Source organism: Epinephelus moara, chromosome 18, assembly GCF_006386435.1.
Source record: "Epinephelus moara isolate mb chromosome 18, YSFRI_EMoa_1.0, whole genome shotgun sequence".
NCBI lineage: Eukaryota > Metazoa > Chordata > Actinopteri > Perciformes > Serranidae > Epinephelus > Epinephelus moara.
Window position 1 is genome coordinate 30,802,440 of NC_065523.1, and position 14,790 is coordinate 30,817,229.

At 41.2% G+C, this 14,790-nt stretch overlaps 1 protein-coding gene across 1 annotated transcript in view; it reads right to left on the reverse strand.

The window, feature by feature from the left end:
- Window positions 1-9,689: 9,689 nt before the first annotated feature.
- The window catches only part of nubp1 (nucleotide binding protein 1 (MinD homolog, E. coli)), an 11,807-nt gene continuing 6,706 nt past the window's right edge, over window positions 9,690-14,790 (reverse strand). Inside the window, 4 exon segments of the mRNA XM_050068592.1 lie at window positions 9,690-10,005; window positions 10,007-10,055; window positions 10,521-10,707; window positions 13,644-13,754. Of these exon segments, the coding sequence (XP_049924549.1) occupies window positions 9,966-10,005; window positions 10,007-10,055; window positions 10,521-10,707; window positions 13,644-13,754 (387 nt within the window). The 3' untranslated portion in view covers window positions 9,690-9,965.

Consider the following 14,790-nt stretch of genomic DNA (forward strand, 5'->3'; position numbering starts at 1 on the left):
AATGAAAAGAAGAGACAGTAGTGTTTGACATTGATTGTACCTACACACTGGTCGAAGAATGGCTTCTGCTCAGGTGCGGCAGCAGAACTGCAGCACACCATAAAGATAGAACCAAAAGTAACATTTGCTCATGATTATTTTGGACAGTGGTGTGTGGTTGCCTTACGTAGCATAGTACATTTTGTATTCATGTATATATTGTCAACAATATACTTGGGGGGACTTTTTGGGCATATTTTAATATTGGGGGTGATGTCCCCCCCCAATATGTATCATAACTACAGCCTTGTTATCACTGTGTCATTATTATTAGGGTGGTCTGTCAGTTTATTGTCCCCCTTTCCATCACGTCCCTCTATATCTAAGATCCTCTTTCTTTTCTACCTGAGCTCTGCCTGAGTGAAAGCTTCATAACAGACACATATGCAGAGGCGGAGCAGTGGCGTGGCTCCTGTGGCTCCTGTGGCTCCTGTGGCTCCTGCCCTGGATGTTTTCTCAAAAGCCCCGAATCTTTTAGATTTTTAAAATACTTTGAACCATGTCATTCAGATAATAATATATACCCGTGTTGTTTATGCTTTTATATTAAAGAAATCTAATATAACCGAGTAAATGTGCAAAGCATTGAAGACCACAGATTATTATGGCATGAATTCAAATGTAGCAGATCTGTCAGCTAAATATTCATCCTGTACAAAAGTAGGTTTCAAGATTAGTAATGCCTTTACTCCAGATTTCTACCCTACCTATGTTATGTAACTTAAAAATAGTAACATCACGCCTCGTTTTAGGTGGCAGGAGTGAAAATTAGTCATTTGTTGTGTTCTTCTCTCACGTTTTTAACAAATTATGTACAGATTTTTGGGCATTTTAGTATCTCAAATTGCTTGAAAAATAGTGCATAAAGCTGCCATGAATGTGAAAAAAATCTGAGCGGGAGCATGACCCTGGACCCCCCTTTGGTTTAGGCCGAGCCCCAAATGTTTACAGTGGCCGGCTCTGCCCCTCCTCATATGTTCATCTGTTGCTTTTTGAACACTTTTTCAGCTATCCTTGTATTTTTTCTCTTCCAAATATTACAATATTAAATATACAGACCCTTTCCAAAAAATTAGAATATCATGGAAAAGTTGTTTCATTTCCATGATTCCATTCAAAATGTTAAGCTTTCATAGATTATAGATTCAGGGCCCACAGTTTAAACGATTTCAAGTATTTATTTGTTTATTTTTACATAATTTGGGCTTCCAGCTCATAAAACCCACGAAAACAGGAATTCAAAAAATTAGAATACTGTGAAGAAATCACCATTTACTTTTCAGTTTTTGCAGAAAAAAAAGAAAGAAATTAGGATCACATCAAATCAATCAAAATATGGTACTTTCAAAATGATATGTCAATCTTCAATACTTGGTAATACTGCAATACTGCAAAATCTGGGCTGATTTCTTCACAGTATTCTAATTTTTTGAATTCCTGTTTTCGTGGGTTTTATGAGCTGGAAGCCCAAATTATGTAAAAATAAACAAATAAATACTTGAAATCGTTTAAATTGTGGGCCCTGAATCTATAATCTATGAAAGTTTAACTTTTTGAATGGAATTATGGAAATGAAACAACTTTTCCATGATATTCTAATTTTTTGGAAAGGGTCTGTATATGCTCATGTCTAAAATCTACTATTTGAGTCTCTGATTCTCTGTGTGACCCCTATGCAACAGGTAAAATAAAAACATCACACACACACTTCAACATCTCTTGCTGTGGACAAGGAAACACGGGGAGTTTTGGTTATGAGTGGAAAGTACCTGTTCTACCTGTTTCTCACTGCAGATACACCGCTTGCTGTGTGCTATGCTGCCACACTCATTACATCACGAGATTAGTACCCGTTTTGCCACTTAGTTACATGATACTGGTAAACTATTGTCCTCAGAAACAATGGGTGTGTGTGGATGTGCAAGATGGACACTCACACACAAACACACACACATACACAGTCAGAGCAAGGAAATATGGCGGCCTGTCCTGCAGGAGTAAGGAAAGGGAAGAGTCCGAACAGTGTGAGCAGGATGATAGGAGATGAGAGGAAGCAAAGACAAAGAGAGGGGAAATGAATCTTCATAAAGGTGGTCTATTCTTATGAAGCTGACTCAGGGACTGCTGTTTCTCTTTGTAACTTAAATATAAATGCGCACAAATGTGATTCTGAAGCTGTAACATCAACTGAACTGGGGGGAATAAATGAAACGACTGTTAGCCAAATGCTAGCACATAAATAATGTTAACCTTTGACGTGGTAAACAGGGATCACAATAGGTCACACCCAAATGTATGAAAGCCAGGCTCTGCCCTTTTAATTGAGTCGTGTTACAGTAACTTCCACAGAGCTAAGCATTATGCAGGCCAAACATTCTTAAACTTTGCCTCAACTTTGTGTTATGCGTACTGATAGCAGGTTTCCCACGACAAAGCATGGGTGTGGTGTCCACCTCAACCTGCACAACAAATATTAACTCTTTATTCCTCTTTTTATACTCTGTGTCTTCTTTAATTTCTAGAACTGATTCTCCCAATGGATCACTGATGCCAGTAGTAGTCTGTTCTTATATATGTACTCAAGTTCATGATGAATTGGGGGTTATATGAAAACTGAAGCCATAACATTTAAAAGAAACGTATTTTCTCTCCAAGATCTCCAGGTACTTTCCACTTTCCCTTTCGTGCTTCACCATAATAATCACTGCATAAATGAAAGTCAGCTCTGTCACCTGCATGAGATGGCAGGCAGTGTGTATTCACTGCTGTTTTAGGTAAACGCCTGGACAGGTTTTGGTGGTTGAGGTGTACCCTACTTTCAGTTTCATTTTGAGTCAGCCCCAGACTGCAGAAATACCAAGGACATGGCAACAAGATGGACCCTGTCCTAAACAAATACACCAACCAAGAGCTTGTTTTTGTCTAATATGAGGACATAGTCATAAAATACAGAGCAAATGTTATTGATACTGTATCTTTAGATAAACAAATTAATGATTTTTGTTAAGAGGAGACGTGATGTGATGATGCAAACTTACCCCACTGTGAGTCCACCCTCTCCTCGGCCCTGCAAACATTTTCTACATTGTCTAATGTCATGCTCTGATCCACGCTGGAGTAAAAAGAGTCATCTTGTGCATCAGTTTGAGTATCTGTTGGTGCACATGGAGAAAACAAATGTGCAATATCTTCTGTAAATCCCGCGTCCATGCCACATTGTGCACCTTCCATCAAGCAGAGTAGGTCCACTTCTGTTGTACTGTCAACTACCCGGCAGGCATCCAGAATGCCCTGCAGCCTGTCTGTGATGTTTGTGACTGTTGCTGCACAGGCTTGAGCAGGTGAGGCATTTCTTTCTGCTCCGGAGATATTCAAATGATTCAGTCCAGTAGTCGCCACAGAATCATATGTCGAGACACAGAGGCCTTTTGCTGCTTCGTCTGTACACAGTGTGAAGCTCGGGTCAATGATCCCCACCTCTGTGTAGTCAAAGTTGTCAGCGTCTAATGTCCTGCAAGCGATTGCAAGCTCTATTTCCTCTTCCATATTCAAAACAGGGCATTGTGCTTCACCGTCTCGCGCTGTGTTTTCACTTGTTGCACAGCCGGCAGCAGTCATGCTGGCAGGAACCAGTGGCAGCAGCATCTTCTGTCCTCTGTCCCAGTGCTGCCACAGAGGAACAGCTATCCTCCTAGCCGCCTCCTCTACCTGCTCTAACCACTCCTTCTCATCTTCCAAATTCCCCTTAAACACTCTTTCATTATCACTTACTGGCTTCTGCATTAATTCTGCACTCCTCAGCAGTTCTGTATTTTCGTCAAGACTGAACTGGTAGTCACGTCCCATCGGGGTAGAAAAGAGATTGAAGCGTTCGTCCATCACCGGTCCTCCCCTCAATTCTTGATTTAGTCTTGGATCAACTTGATGTTCACTAAGAGGATGAATTTTTAGCCTAGACCTCATGCTGTCATGCTCACCCACTGATGATACAGCCCTTCCTATAGACTTTCCTGACCCTAAATTCATCACCTGGCTGAGCTGACCTTGGTCGAGGTGCCAATGTGTGGTCGATCCTCTCAGATCAGATCCCGCTTTACACGCCGCAGGTGCGATCCCCTCAGTAAGTTGCTGCCAAATCAAGCTCTTGCTGTAGGCCTCCGAAATTATCTGCCCTTCCACCAAATCCTCCAGGAGCGCTTGGATCTCGGCGGGAGAGGCCCAGGTTAGAGCTAGCCGCACTCCGTCCAGGACCTCCTCAAACTGGGTCATGGCGACGACGTCTGCTCCTGGCACATTGATGTCTAAATAAGACAGCTGCTGGCAGAGATGATTAAGTTTTAAGTTGTTCTTTTTATTTTGTTCAGGAGGCGTTTTCATTAGAAGAAGGAGGCGTTTGTGTCACTGAAGGTGGGGTCTGTTTGAAGCATTGTTTCAGTTTTTGCGTGGGATTTCATGTGAGGGTGACTTTAATGGCATGTAGGCAGAGATTTCATTATTAGTAGGAAGTGAGGTTGGAGTCTGCTTGCATAAGGAAGTGTTTTTCAGCGTCAGACTCAATACTTTCATTACTCTTTCTACAACCCAACCCTGTTGTGTATTCAGCATTATTAATTAGTATTCATTTTGTCTAATGGTGTTCAAATAATCTACAACATTCACATACTGCTTCTTGTTTGACATGCACGTCATTATTTGTGCCATAACACCCTGCCCACCTCTGTAACCAAGAAAACAGTATTTTCATCACAGCAAATTCATTTATTCATAAAAACATCATTATTCCAATGCTTATAACAGTTTTCACTGTTTTATACGTCTACAAAACATCTACTTTAAGGCGCTCAGGATCACCACATTCCGAAATCCAGTTTGATGACTTATAGTTGTCACTGATTTAGGGACTTTTCCTTTGTGTGAAACAATATAACAATGAAGGAAATACTTTTGTTTATTTTTCTCATTAAAGTCCTTCCCCATTCCATGTTGAGCCATCATGATTTAACACATTCACACACTTACCGGTTTGCAGTCAGACACAAAACTGCTGTTCACACATAACTAAGCACTGATAAACAGTATGCTCTCTCCTCAAGTTGTTACTGTGCAAACCGGCGTCACCATTAGCAATTAATGTGTCCACTGTGTTGCCTATTTTAGGGTTTGGAACTGGTTTGGCCAAACAATGCATGCCTAGCTGCCATGACTTCTATTCACTGCACTTCATTTCCTTTGTATGACCTGTGCCACACCTACAGTGCCACAGCAGAGCATACCTGGAAAGTCAAAGGGAGTTCACACCAAAACATTTTGGTGTGAGTTGCCAGGTGTTGGCGACATCAGCCGTAGAGATGTCGGCCTTCTCTCCAATATAATGGAACTAGATGGCACTCGGCTTGTGGTGCTCAAATGCTTTTGAAAAACTCAAAAATCAAGACCCGGTTACTCAAGATAATCCACAGACCTTGTTGTGAGCAGTTTCATGTAGGAACTGTTTTCTTGCTATCGACATACACCTGCCAACTGTATCACTGCGCAGGAGGACAGCTCCATATGTAAATATTAATGGTGTTCTCTTCTGCTGAGCTGTAACGTTAGCTAGATCAGTGGTGCTAGGTGAGCTAGCAGTAGATGCACTCTTCCTTCTGCGCAGTGACACGGTAGGCGGATGTAGTTCGGTAGAAACAAAATAGTTCCTACATGAAACATGGATTATCTTGAGTAACCAGGTCATAATTTCTGGAAAGAGACATTGCTGTTGAGTATTTTTGGTGGCTTTGAGCACCACAAGCCGAGCACCATCTAGTTCCATTATATTGGAGAGAAGGCAGACATCTCTACAGCCGATATCTCCAACATTCGGCAACTCACACCAAAACAATCTAGACTGATAAATAGCACTACAGGTGGGAGGTAAAATATGTATTTTTGATTTTGGGGCGAACTGTCCCTTTAATGATGATTGAGGGTCAAGACATTAAAATTTGTTGGTGCTCATTGGTGTTGCTGCTGATGCTTTTTAAGGCAGGTGAAATAATTTGTTAATAATCTTCCATGTTAAACAGTCCAGTGTGCTGCTTTCACTATTTTTATTTGGTGAGAAAAACTATTTTGTATCCTCAGTATAAGGTTTCCTTAAAGACATACTTCTATAACTCACCTGACCGCAGCCGGTGCGACCATAAAATAAAAGTAGAGCTATGTGTGAGAAAAACATCATGTGTGGCTTTGGGCTGCTGTTGTTTTGTCTGTTAGCAGGATGCAGATGCAGTTTCACATGTGTTTTTTAGTGAACCAGGGAGGAACTACGACCATGTAAGGCAAAGTACACACACAGACACTTGTACACGCATACACAAATAACACATGGTGGCAAGACTGGGTCACTACAGACCTGGTGAGACTGTGGTCACACCACTTAGGCTAACACTGTACACATAACCAATATTATTATAAGTGGAATATATTGCAATTAGTCTTTGATTAATAAAACGTTAAACAAAAAGGATCCTACATTAAGAGTTTTCATAATTGTGATCGAAAAATCATTAAAGGTGACTTCATGTTTGGTAATTTATTTCATAAATCAGTTAAAGCAAGTACATTACACCAACCAAAATGTGTCTGAAACAATTGTGTATAACAAATTAATAATCTCATCCAGAAACATATTTACTGTGAATCAGGAACAACTCAGTTACTGCAGTCGTATCTACATCTGAACTTTAAATTCTGCACAATTGAGTCAGTGGCTCTGAAATGTAAATGAGAAAGTTAAAGTTCCACATATGCACAGTTTGCATATCTCAGACGGAGTAATCTATGTAGCTCTCTCAGATTCACACATTCACATTTTTAAAACCACTAGACCTGCTGAAAACAAGGCAAACCATCAACGTTGCTTGGAAGGTTATAATCTCCGTAAAGCCTCCTCATTTTAAATGTGGAATGATCTTAGTGACTGAGAAAGCACATGGGAAGTTAAGATTTTATACTATGACGATGATACTGTGCTTTATATTTAGAGGAAGTGATAAACCAGGTTTAAATCCCCTTGATGGTACCATCATTTGACTTTATCTCCCTACTTACAACAGATTCACTGCAACCACGCACAGTGAGGGTCAGTGGATACACTATCACGATTCAGGGCTGCTAAATGTCCTTGTAGGAAATAGTTAAATGTTTTACACGACTGCTTGATTTACTACGTGATCTGACATTTAACTTCCCCAAATAGCACCTTCCTTACTACAGCATAATGGTGAGAGTCTCTACCTCTTTTCATCGACTAAAGGAACTAAGTGGATATATTCGGTATCTCAGGACGCACCACTGCATCTGCAACAGTCTCATTCTCAGACAAAGAGACAACATAAGTGCATAATACATAACGTAAGATGTCTATATGACATGTAGCGTCCTGGCAGACTGAGCCTGTGGCACTGCTCAGGTCCCCACATATACTCTAAGATGAAAGAATAAGTCTGGTGATATTCTACAATCTTATCATCAACAAATTCCATGTTGGAACCAAAAACAACAATAAATGGATCAATTAAGCATTTAATGCCTCATGTAGTTTCCTCCGCATTGCAGAACTCCATTAAAAACACATCACTGCGCCACCGCTGCACTGAAAGACATGTACTTTTTATTTTGAGTCAATCCTGAGTGCGATCCCGTCCCGCTGCTATGAAAGCTGGAACACCACGGACCCTATTTAAATGATGTGCATGGTCTAGAGTGCATGGTGCAAGTGCATTTAGGGCGTCCAGCTCCACTTTGCTAGGTAAACAGCATATAATAATCCGGGCGCAAAGTGAGGAGCAAGGGGCAGAGGGGTTGTACTTAATTCTTTTATTAATCATGGGTGTGTTTTAGGTGTAACATGACTTCAACCAATTAGTATCATCTCTCATTCCCTTTAAAAGTCAGGCTCGCTGCACCTGGCGCCTGGCGCACTGCTATTTAATTGCAGATGTGACAAATTGGAGAAGCGAGCAGTTTTCTGCTGAGGAAACAGATCTGCTCCTGAGCGAAGTGAAAACCCACGAGTGAACCAGGGGCAGCAGGAATCCCCCAGTGCTATCTGAGGTGCTTGAAGGCGGCAGCGCTGAGTGTGTCCTGATCTCCTGGCATCACCACAACAGCCGCACAGTGCCGAAAATGATATACCGTAAAACTTAAATTAAACGCCCGGTCCCTTTTACTAGCCTGGTGTAGCTACACATTTTGACAAATAAAGGCCTGTCTCAATTAGACGCCTGGTCTTTTTACCAAGCAGTTCATTTTTGCAGGTGCACCTTACTCTCTTAGAGTTATGTGCCTATAAATAGGACGATACTGTGCCATTCTCACTTTAGAGCAGGTTTTTTTTTATTAGTAAATGGCACAGTTGCTTTCTGCCTCCTCAAAACAGCAGTGTGCAAACAATGTACCTAACCACAGCTCATATTAAGACCTACACGGATGGGTACAAATACATTTGTACAACATGGGTGCTGGCCGTGAAAATAACAGCTGCAATGGCCTGAAACTAGCAATGACAGTTACACTGCTCTGTGTGGCACTTTGCATTGGGTGGAAGATAGGGCCCCAAATGTGAATTAATCCGCAGTTGAAAATAGTTCCCAGTAAATGCACTATTTGCGACCATTTGAGTCCATATTTAGAAAAGGTAGAGTGCCCAGCTGTTACAGATTAAGTATTTATCTTCAGTGTTAACCCATGGGCTTGTCACCTAGAACCACATACAGCAGAAGCTGTGCACTGCTGACAGAATTGACCCTTCGCTAAATCCCGCCCCCGGACTCACACTGACCAATCATAACGTAGCATCAGGTCGGCTCAGACCAGGGTCCGACAACAACACAGCTGTGCCCCATTGACTCTAATGCAGTCGTTTCAGATTTCCTTCATTTTCAGGCTGGTTATGTGGATTTGGAGCTAAATGTTGTGCCTGGGGCACGTCGTGTATTAATGATACTCGTTACCTGGAGAGGTTGGAAACAGATATACGTTTCTTCCCTGTTCCAAAACCAAAATCAAACCCTGAAAAGTGTAGGGTTAGCTAGCTAGCTACTGAAGATATAGCCTACTGAATGTATACACATGCTGCTTTTGCTTTTTAACAATTACAACAGTGAAACAAAGACCGACNTTACACTGTGATCTGTAGCCTATAGTTCGGCTTTAGCTTCTAACTATCTTTGTCTTTTGAACCTGTTGTTGCTGCTGAGTCAGTTTGACATCTTGGATATATCCTTCAAACACAGACTGTAGACCCCTCTGTCTGCTTCTCTCTGGAATCACTCTTTCATTTCTCCAAAAATATGATAATATTTCTTCAGGAAGTGCAGTTAGTTACAGTGTAGGCTCCATGCTTACTGCGACAGCTTGTCTGACCATCACAAAGGTGCGGGGCTTAGCGAAAGCTCAATTGAGAAACAGCACAACACATTGTTGGGCTTTGGTCTTTTTATGGAATTTGTAAGACAATAACATAAATAAGAATAATATCTCCAGCTTTATCCTTTAAGATAAACATTTCAAAAAGCCTTATATCAATATATTGATTTTTCCTCAGAGATTTAAAAGTGTATTTTATCTCAGCGTAAGTATAAAATGTCATATACAAAGTATCTCCAGAGTGGTAGTTTGAATTCATGTGTTATTTATTTATTCAATTTTTAGATGCAAGCATTCGTGTTTAGAATTAGGACCTAGTGCTTTTTTTAATAAGCCCACCCATCATTACAAAAGTGTCATTTTTCTGACATTTGTCCAGCTCACCAAAGTGGTTTGCAAGCTGCTGCCTGTCAAGACTGATTATCATGTTGAGATCATTCTGGGAGGCCATTAGCTTTGTGTGCGTTTCTTATTCAGTAGTTCATTATTGCTACAACACTCTTATTTTGTGATCTCTCTCAGTGTTCTGGTCCAACATGGCCGCCATCAGTGGGTTCAGGCGGTGCTCTGCTCCTCTGTCACACGGTTGGAACAGTAGTCCTTCACACCTGGAGGAGGAGGGGAGAGTAGAGGAGGAAGACAATGATGAGCTTGATGAGGATTCCCAAGAACGCAAAGAAATACAACTCTGTGTTTTTGCTTTTCATGAACTGCTTGCTAACGACTGAATCGTCTGTGACACAAACCACATTTAACTATTCAACTTTAATCTTATGCTTTAAAGTACAGTTATTGAATTTCGATCTCGCCTTCTTCCCCTTTAGTCGACTGCTTCCCATTTGTGAAGTGATCACTTCTTCTTTCGTTACATTTAATCAGGAATTGGGATGTTAAGCAAATCATCTAGTCATCAAAAACAACAAGGGACTTCACTGGAAGTCATTTTTGTGTCTAACTTCCTTTCTCTAGAATTAACAAAATCTATGATATGATGTGAAATGTGACGAAACTGACATTGGAGATGCTTGTGTATATGCGTGTGTGGTGGGTATGTATTCCCGTAAAACACTTACTCTGCACAATACTCTGGTAGACTTGAGCAGCAGGAGAGTCAGGCACTACATTGAGGAAAGACCTGCCCTCGTCACAGCTTCGTGCTATCCTGGGGTCCAAAGGTACCTTTCCTAACAGGGGCAGATCTAGATCTGCACACATCCGCTCGGCGCCCCCGGTGGTGGGAGGGAAGATCTGTGACGTGTTCTACAAGAGAGAGGACAAAGAAAAATCATCGTTTGCACTTCAGATTCAGTTACACAGGAACTTTTCAACATTTGGCATGTCTGTGGGACACATGGGACACAACATAAAGCATTAACAGCTAATTTTTAGTTCACAAACTGAAGCTGTTTGCTACTTCAAAAGGCCTTTTCTCAGATCTTTTCAAGATGTACACCAGCATTATTTTTACTCCGACAAAACAATCTTTGACAACCTTTTTTTGACGGCAACAAAGAGTAAAACTAAATAAAAAACCCTTTGAAAACAAGAACTCTGATTAAATGAGCAGCCAAAGTTTGGAAGTGATAACAGTATTCACTGAGGAGATTCAGTCCATTGTGCCACTGAGAGCAGAGGGATAAGACACTGTGGATGTGTGAACATGTAAACACTGCCTTTTCCTCTAACCTTGGGAGTGACGGGAACTGTAAGTCATATATGTAACTGCTGTAACTGCACAAAACAAAAACTGTGACAGCTGTGACCTCAAAATGCTTCGAAGACATAAAAATAATGTATGACTAAAATCAGATAAACATTTCATTTACAATAACTGGACTAAAGTAACAAACATTTAATGACTAAACTTTGATCGAAACTTATCTAACTTTTTATCGGACTAAGATTAAAACCAAACCAGGTGCCAAAATTAAAAGCCACACATGCTTGGAGGCAATTTAGCATTTTACTGTCATGAAGTTGGGTTACTCACGAGACAGATTAAAAACTGAGCGGTCAAAATTGAGAAGCTGAGGCTGAGATATCCTGATTTTTAGTCCCTCGAATGAGTCAAGCACCACAAACACTGCATTTGGAAACTAATAGCATCTTTTATATGCTACATTTAAAGTTTGTAACACAGGCTTTCTGTTGTAAACTTGCAGTCTCGAAGCCACATGTCACACTACTTTGATGATGTCACTATTAGGGTTGCGGTAATATACCGGTTTCAAGGAATACCGTGATATAAAAGTTGATGGTTATCATACTGTGTAGATTTTCTTATCTACGATATTGGAGAATGGAGAATCTCCTCTTTATTTTAGTAGGGAGTTTTTCCTTATCCGCTATGAGGATCCGAAGGACAGAGGGATGTCGTATGCTGTAAAGCCCTCTGAGGCAAACTGTGATTTGTGATATTGGGCTTTGTAAATAAAATTGAACTGAACTGAATTGAATTGGATGTTATGTTACATTACATGAAAGTTTATCACTCACTCACTCACTCACTCACTCACCAGCAACACTCAGAGAGACACAGAGCTGCTCCTCTGTTTAATCTGTCTGTTAATTAGTCTACAGTGTGACATCGGTCTGTATGTTGCACGTGCTACGCTGAATCAGTTTGTGAGCTGACATTACCGCAGCACATGTGCAATGCAGCGCTGCGCTGCGCTACTAGTTTGTGTGTGAGGTTCGATCGTAGCGTGTCACCGTTCCTCTTGGTAGTTGGAGTCTATTTTGTGACATTGAGCCAGCACCTGGATGCAGGTGACAGATGTGTTTAAGAAAATGCAGCGACAACTCAGACGTTTCATATACAAGACGTATATAACGCAGACAAAGACGGGGTTTTCCCTGGGTTTTTTCGAGACCAAGGCGGCAAAGGCCTGTGGCTGGGGCATCTTGACTGCTGTACTTTTAGAAACCGTGCCCCCCTCTATCAAATATGAAAGGAGGCCCCCACATGCTTGAGCTTTACACTGCTGACTTGTATGATCAGAACAGACATGTCCTGTGATGTTCAGCCTTCTATGATTATATTTACCCTTTACAGCAGGCACATCCTGACAGCTGAGAATATGACTGTCAGGTATTGTCCCCCCTCTATTAAATATGAAAGGAGGCTGAAAATCACAGGACATGTCTGTTCCTATGATACAAGTCAGCGGTCCTGAAATGTGTGTTTCTCTTCTATAATACACATTCTACATCTCGGAGGCGACATCTTTCCACATACGGGCTTCCTTCGCCTTTCAAACAGGGCAGAGCTCTGTGGGAAACAGTAGGAGAGACACAGCCCGAGGGGGAACCGGGATCTGACACAACACCAGAGGGAGAAGCAGGTCCATGGAGCTGTGACTTGTTCTAAACTATAAAGGATTTAGGCCTACTTGATAGTTTTGTATCCTGTGCTGCAAACCTTTAAACCTCTGTAGCTCCAGTGCTGTGTGCAAAAAGTTAACATATCATTTTCATATCATTTTCATTTACATGTTGTGCAGCTGTATATTTTCAAACAGGGGGAAAAAACCCTGTCTTTGCATTTTATTTTGATCACAGTCTGTTTTTATAAAAGTGCTTGTGACATCTCAAATGTGACTTTGACTTGCAGCTGAAAACATGTAGCCCATTTTGTAGAAAATCCCAAGATATATATAGTGTATCACCAGTCTGCCTGTAAATACTGAGATATGAATTTCTGGCCATATTGCCCAGCCCTATTCTGTACAAAGTCTCTCACCAAGAATATCATCTCAGGGGACAAAAATACCAAGAAGAAAAACACATCAGACATGAAGGAAGCACATAGGTCTTGGCTGATTTTGTGGGTTTCAAAGGTGAGCTGCATGTAGTTGAGAAAACCTGTGCACTGCATGCTCACTCTGGGACTCTCTCAAAGTCTGTGCGTCACAGTGCAAGCTGGTGTTTTGACCTAATTCAGACTTCAAGGGAGGCCAGTATTAACTTGTTTTGCTATAAAAGATGAAGTGACAACTCTGTGGTCACGTTGGTTTTACCATCTCCATCAACAACTGCTCCTCTTTGCTGTGTGTGTCCTGAGGTCGTTTGGCAAAAACTGTCCAAACCTCTGCTTGTATTGCCTTTCATCATATTAGATAGTTTCCAGTTTCTTTTGTGTGTGTCTGACTGTGTGTTTGCATCACTGTGTAGGCGCGTGTGCATCTGTCAGTGACCTTGCATGAAGGACAAACGAAGCCACTCATGTTCTCCACCACTCCGATGATGGGCAGTTTCACCTTCTTGCAGAACCTGATCTCCTTTCGCACATCCTGCAGCGATACCTCCTAGACAGCGAGAAACAGAAATAGAAAGAAAGAAAGAAAGAAAGAAAGAGAAAGGCAAAGCAAGAGAGGAAGGAGAGAGACAAGATGAGGACAACAGAGACGGGGAGGAGACGAAAACACTGGTAAACAGAGCGAACATTGCTTTTCCTTCCCTCACAAGTCGTTCCCTTGAGAGAAGCAGTTAGCCCCGATAAACTGAGCAGCTCTCACATGGAAATGTGTGGAAATGTTCGAGTGTAAAAAACCCTTTCTCTTTGATAAAGAGATCAGCAACTTGTCACTTGATATTAAAGCAGACAGGCTGCTTTATTTGGGTAATTCCCACCTCGTGTGTGGTTAGTTTTGGTTAAGTGAGAGCTGAAGGAATGAGGAAGTGACTCTCCTGCTGTCTGACCTCACAAGTCCAGGCCTAATTTAAGTATCAGGAAGTGTTTACTCAGATCACGTCTTTCACCAAATACAGTAAAACTTTATTGATTTCGGGGCTCTTAAACAATGACACAAGTTCATTGTGACAAACGCTGGACAGGGATAAAAGCCTTTACAAACTTACTGCAACTAACAGTCGGTGCATGTGTTTGAAAACTCTCATCTTCGTCCAGACTCTTCTTCACAACTCTGTGGCTTTGGCACAGATTGTGAACCTGAACACACAGTGGATTTTTAGCATGTTAAAAAGCTAACAGACTTTGATACTAGCTAATCTTTAGCCTCTCATTGATACTGTACATAAACAGTGGGGAACAGCACAGGAATTAAGTGTTTATGTGATACATTTGCGATCGGCTGTTAACAAAGATCAGGGTCAGAGAGCAGGGACACTGGAGCATGTGTATCTGTGAGTCTACAGTGGTGTGAAAAAGTGTTTGCCCCCTTCCTGATTTCTTACTTTTTTGCATGTTTTCCACACTTAAATGTTTCAGATCATCAAACAAATTTAAACATTAGTCAAAGATAACACAAGTAAACACAAAATGCAGTTTTTAAATTAAGGGTCTTATTAATGAGGAAGAAAAAAATCCAAAGCTACATGGCC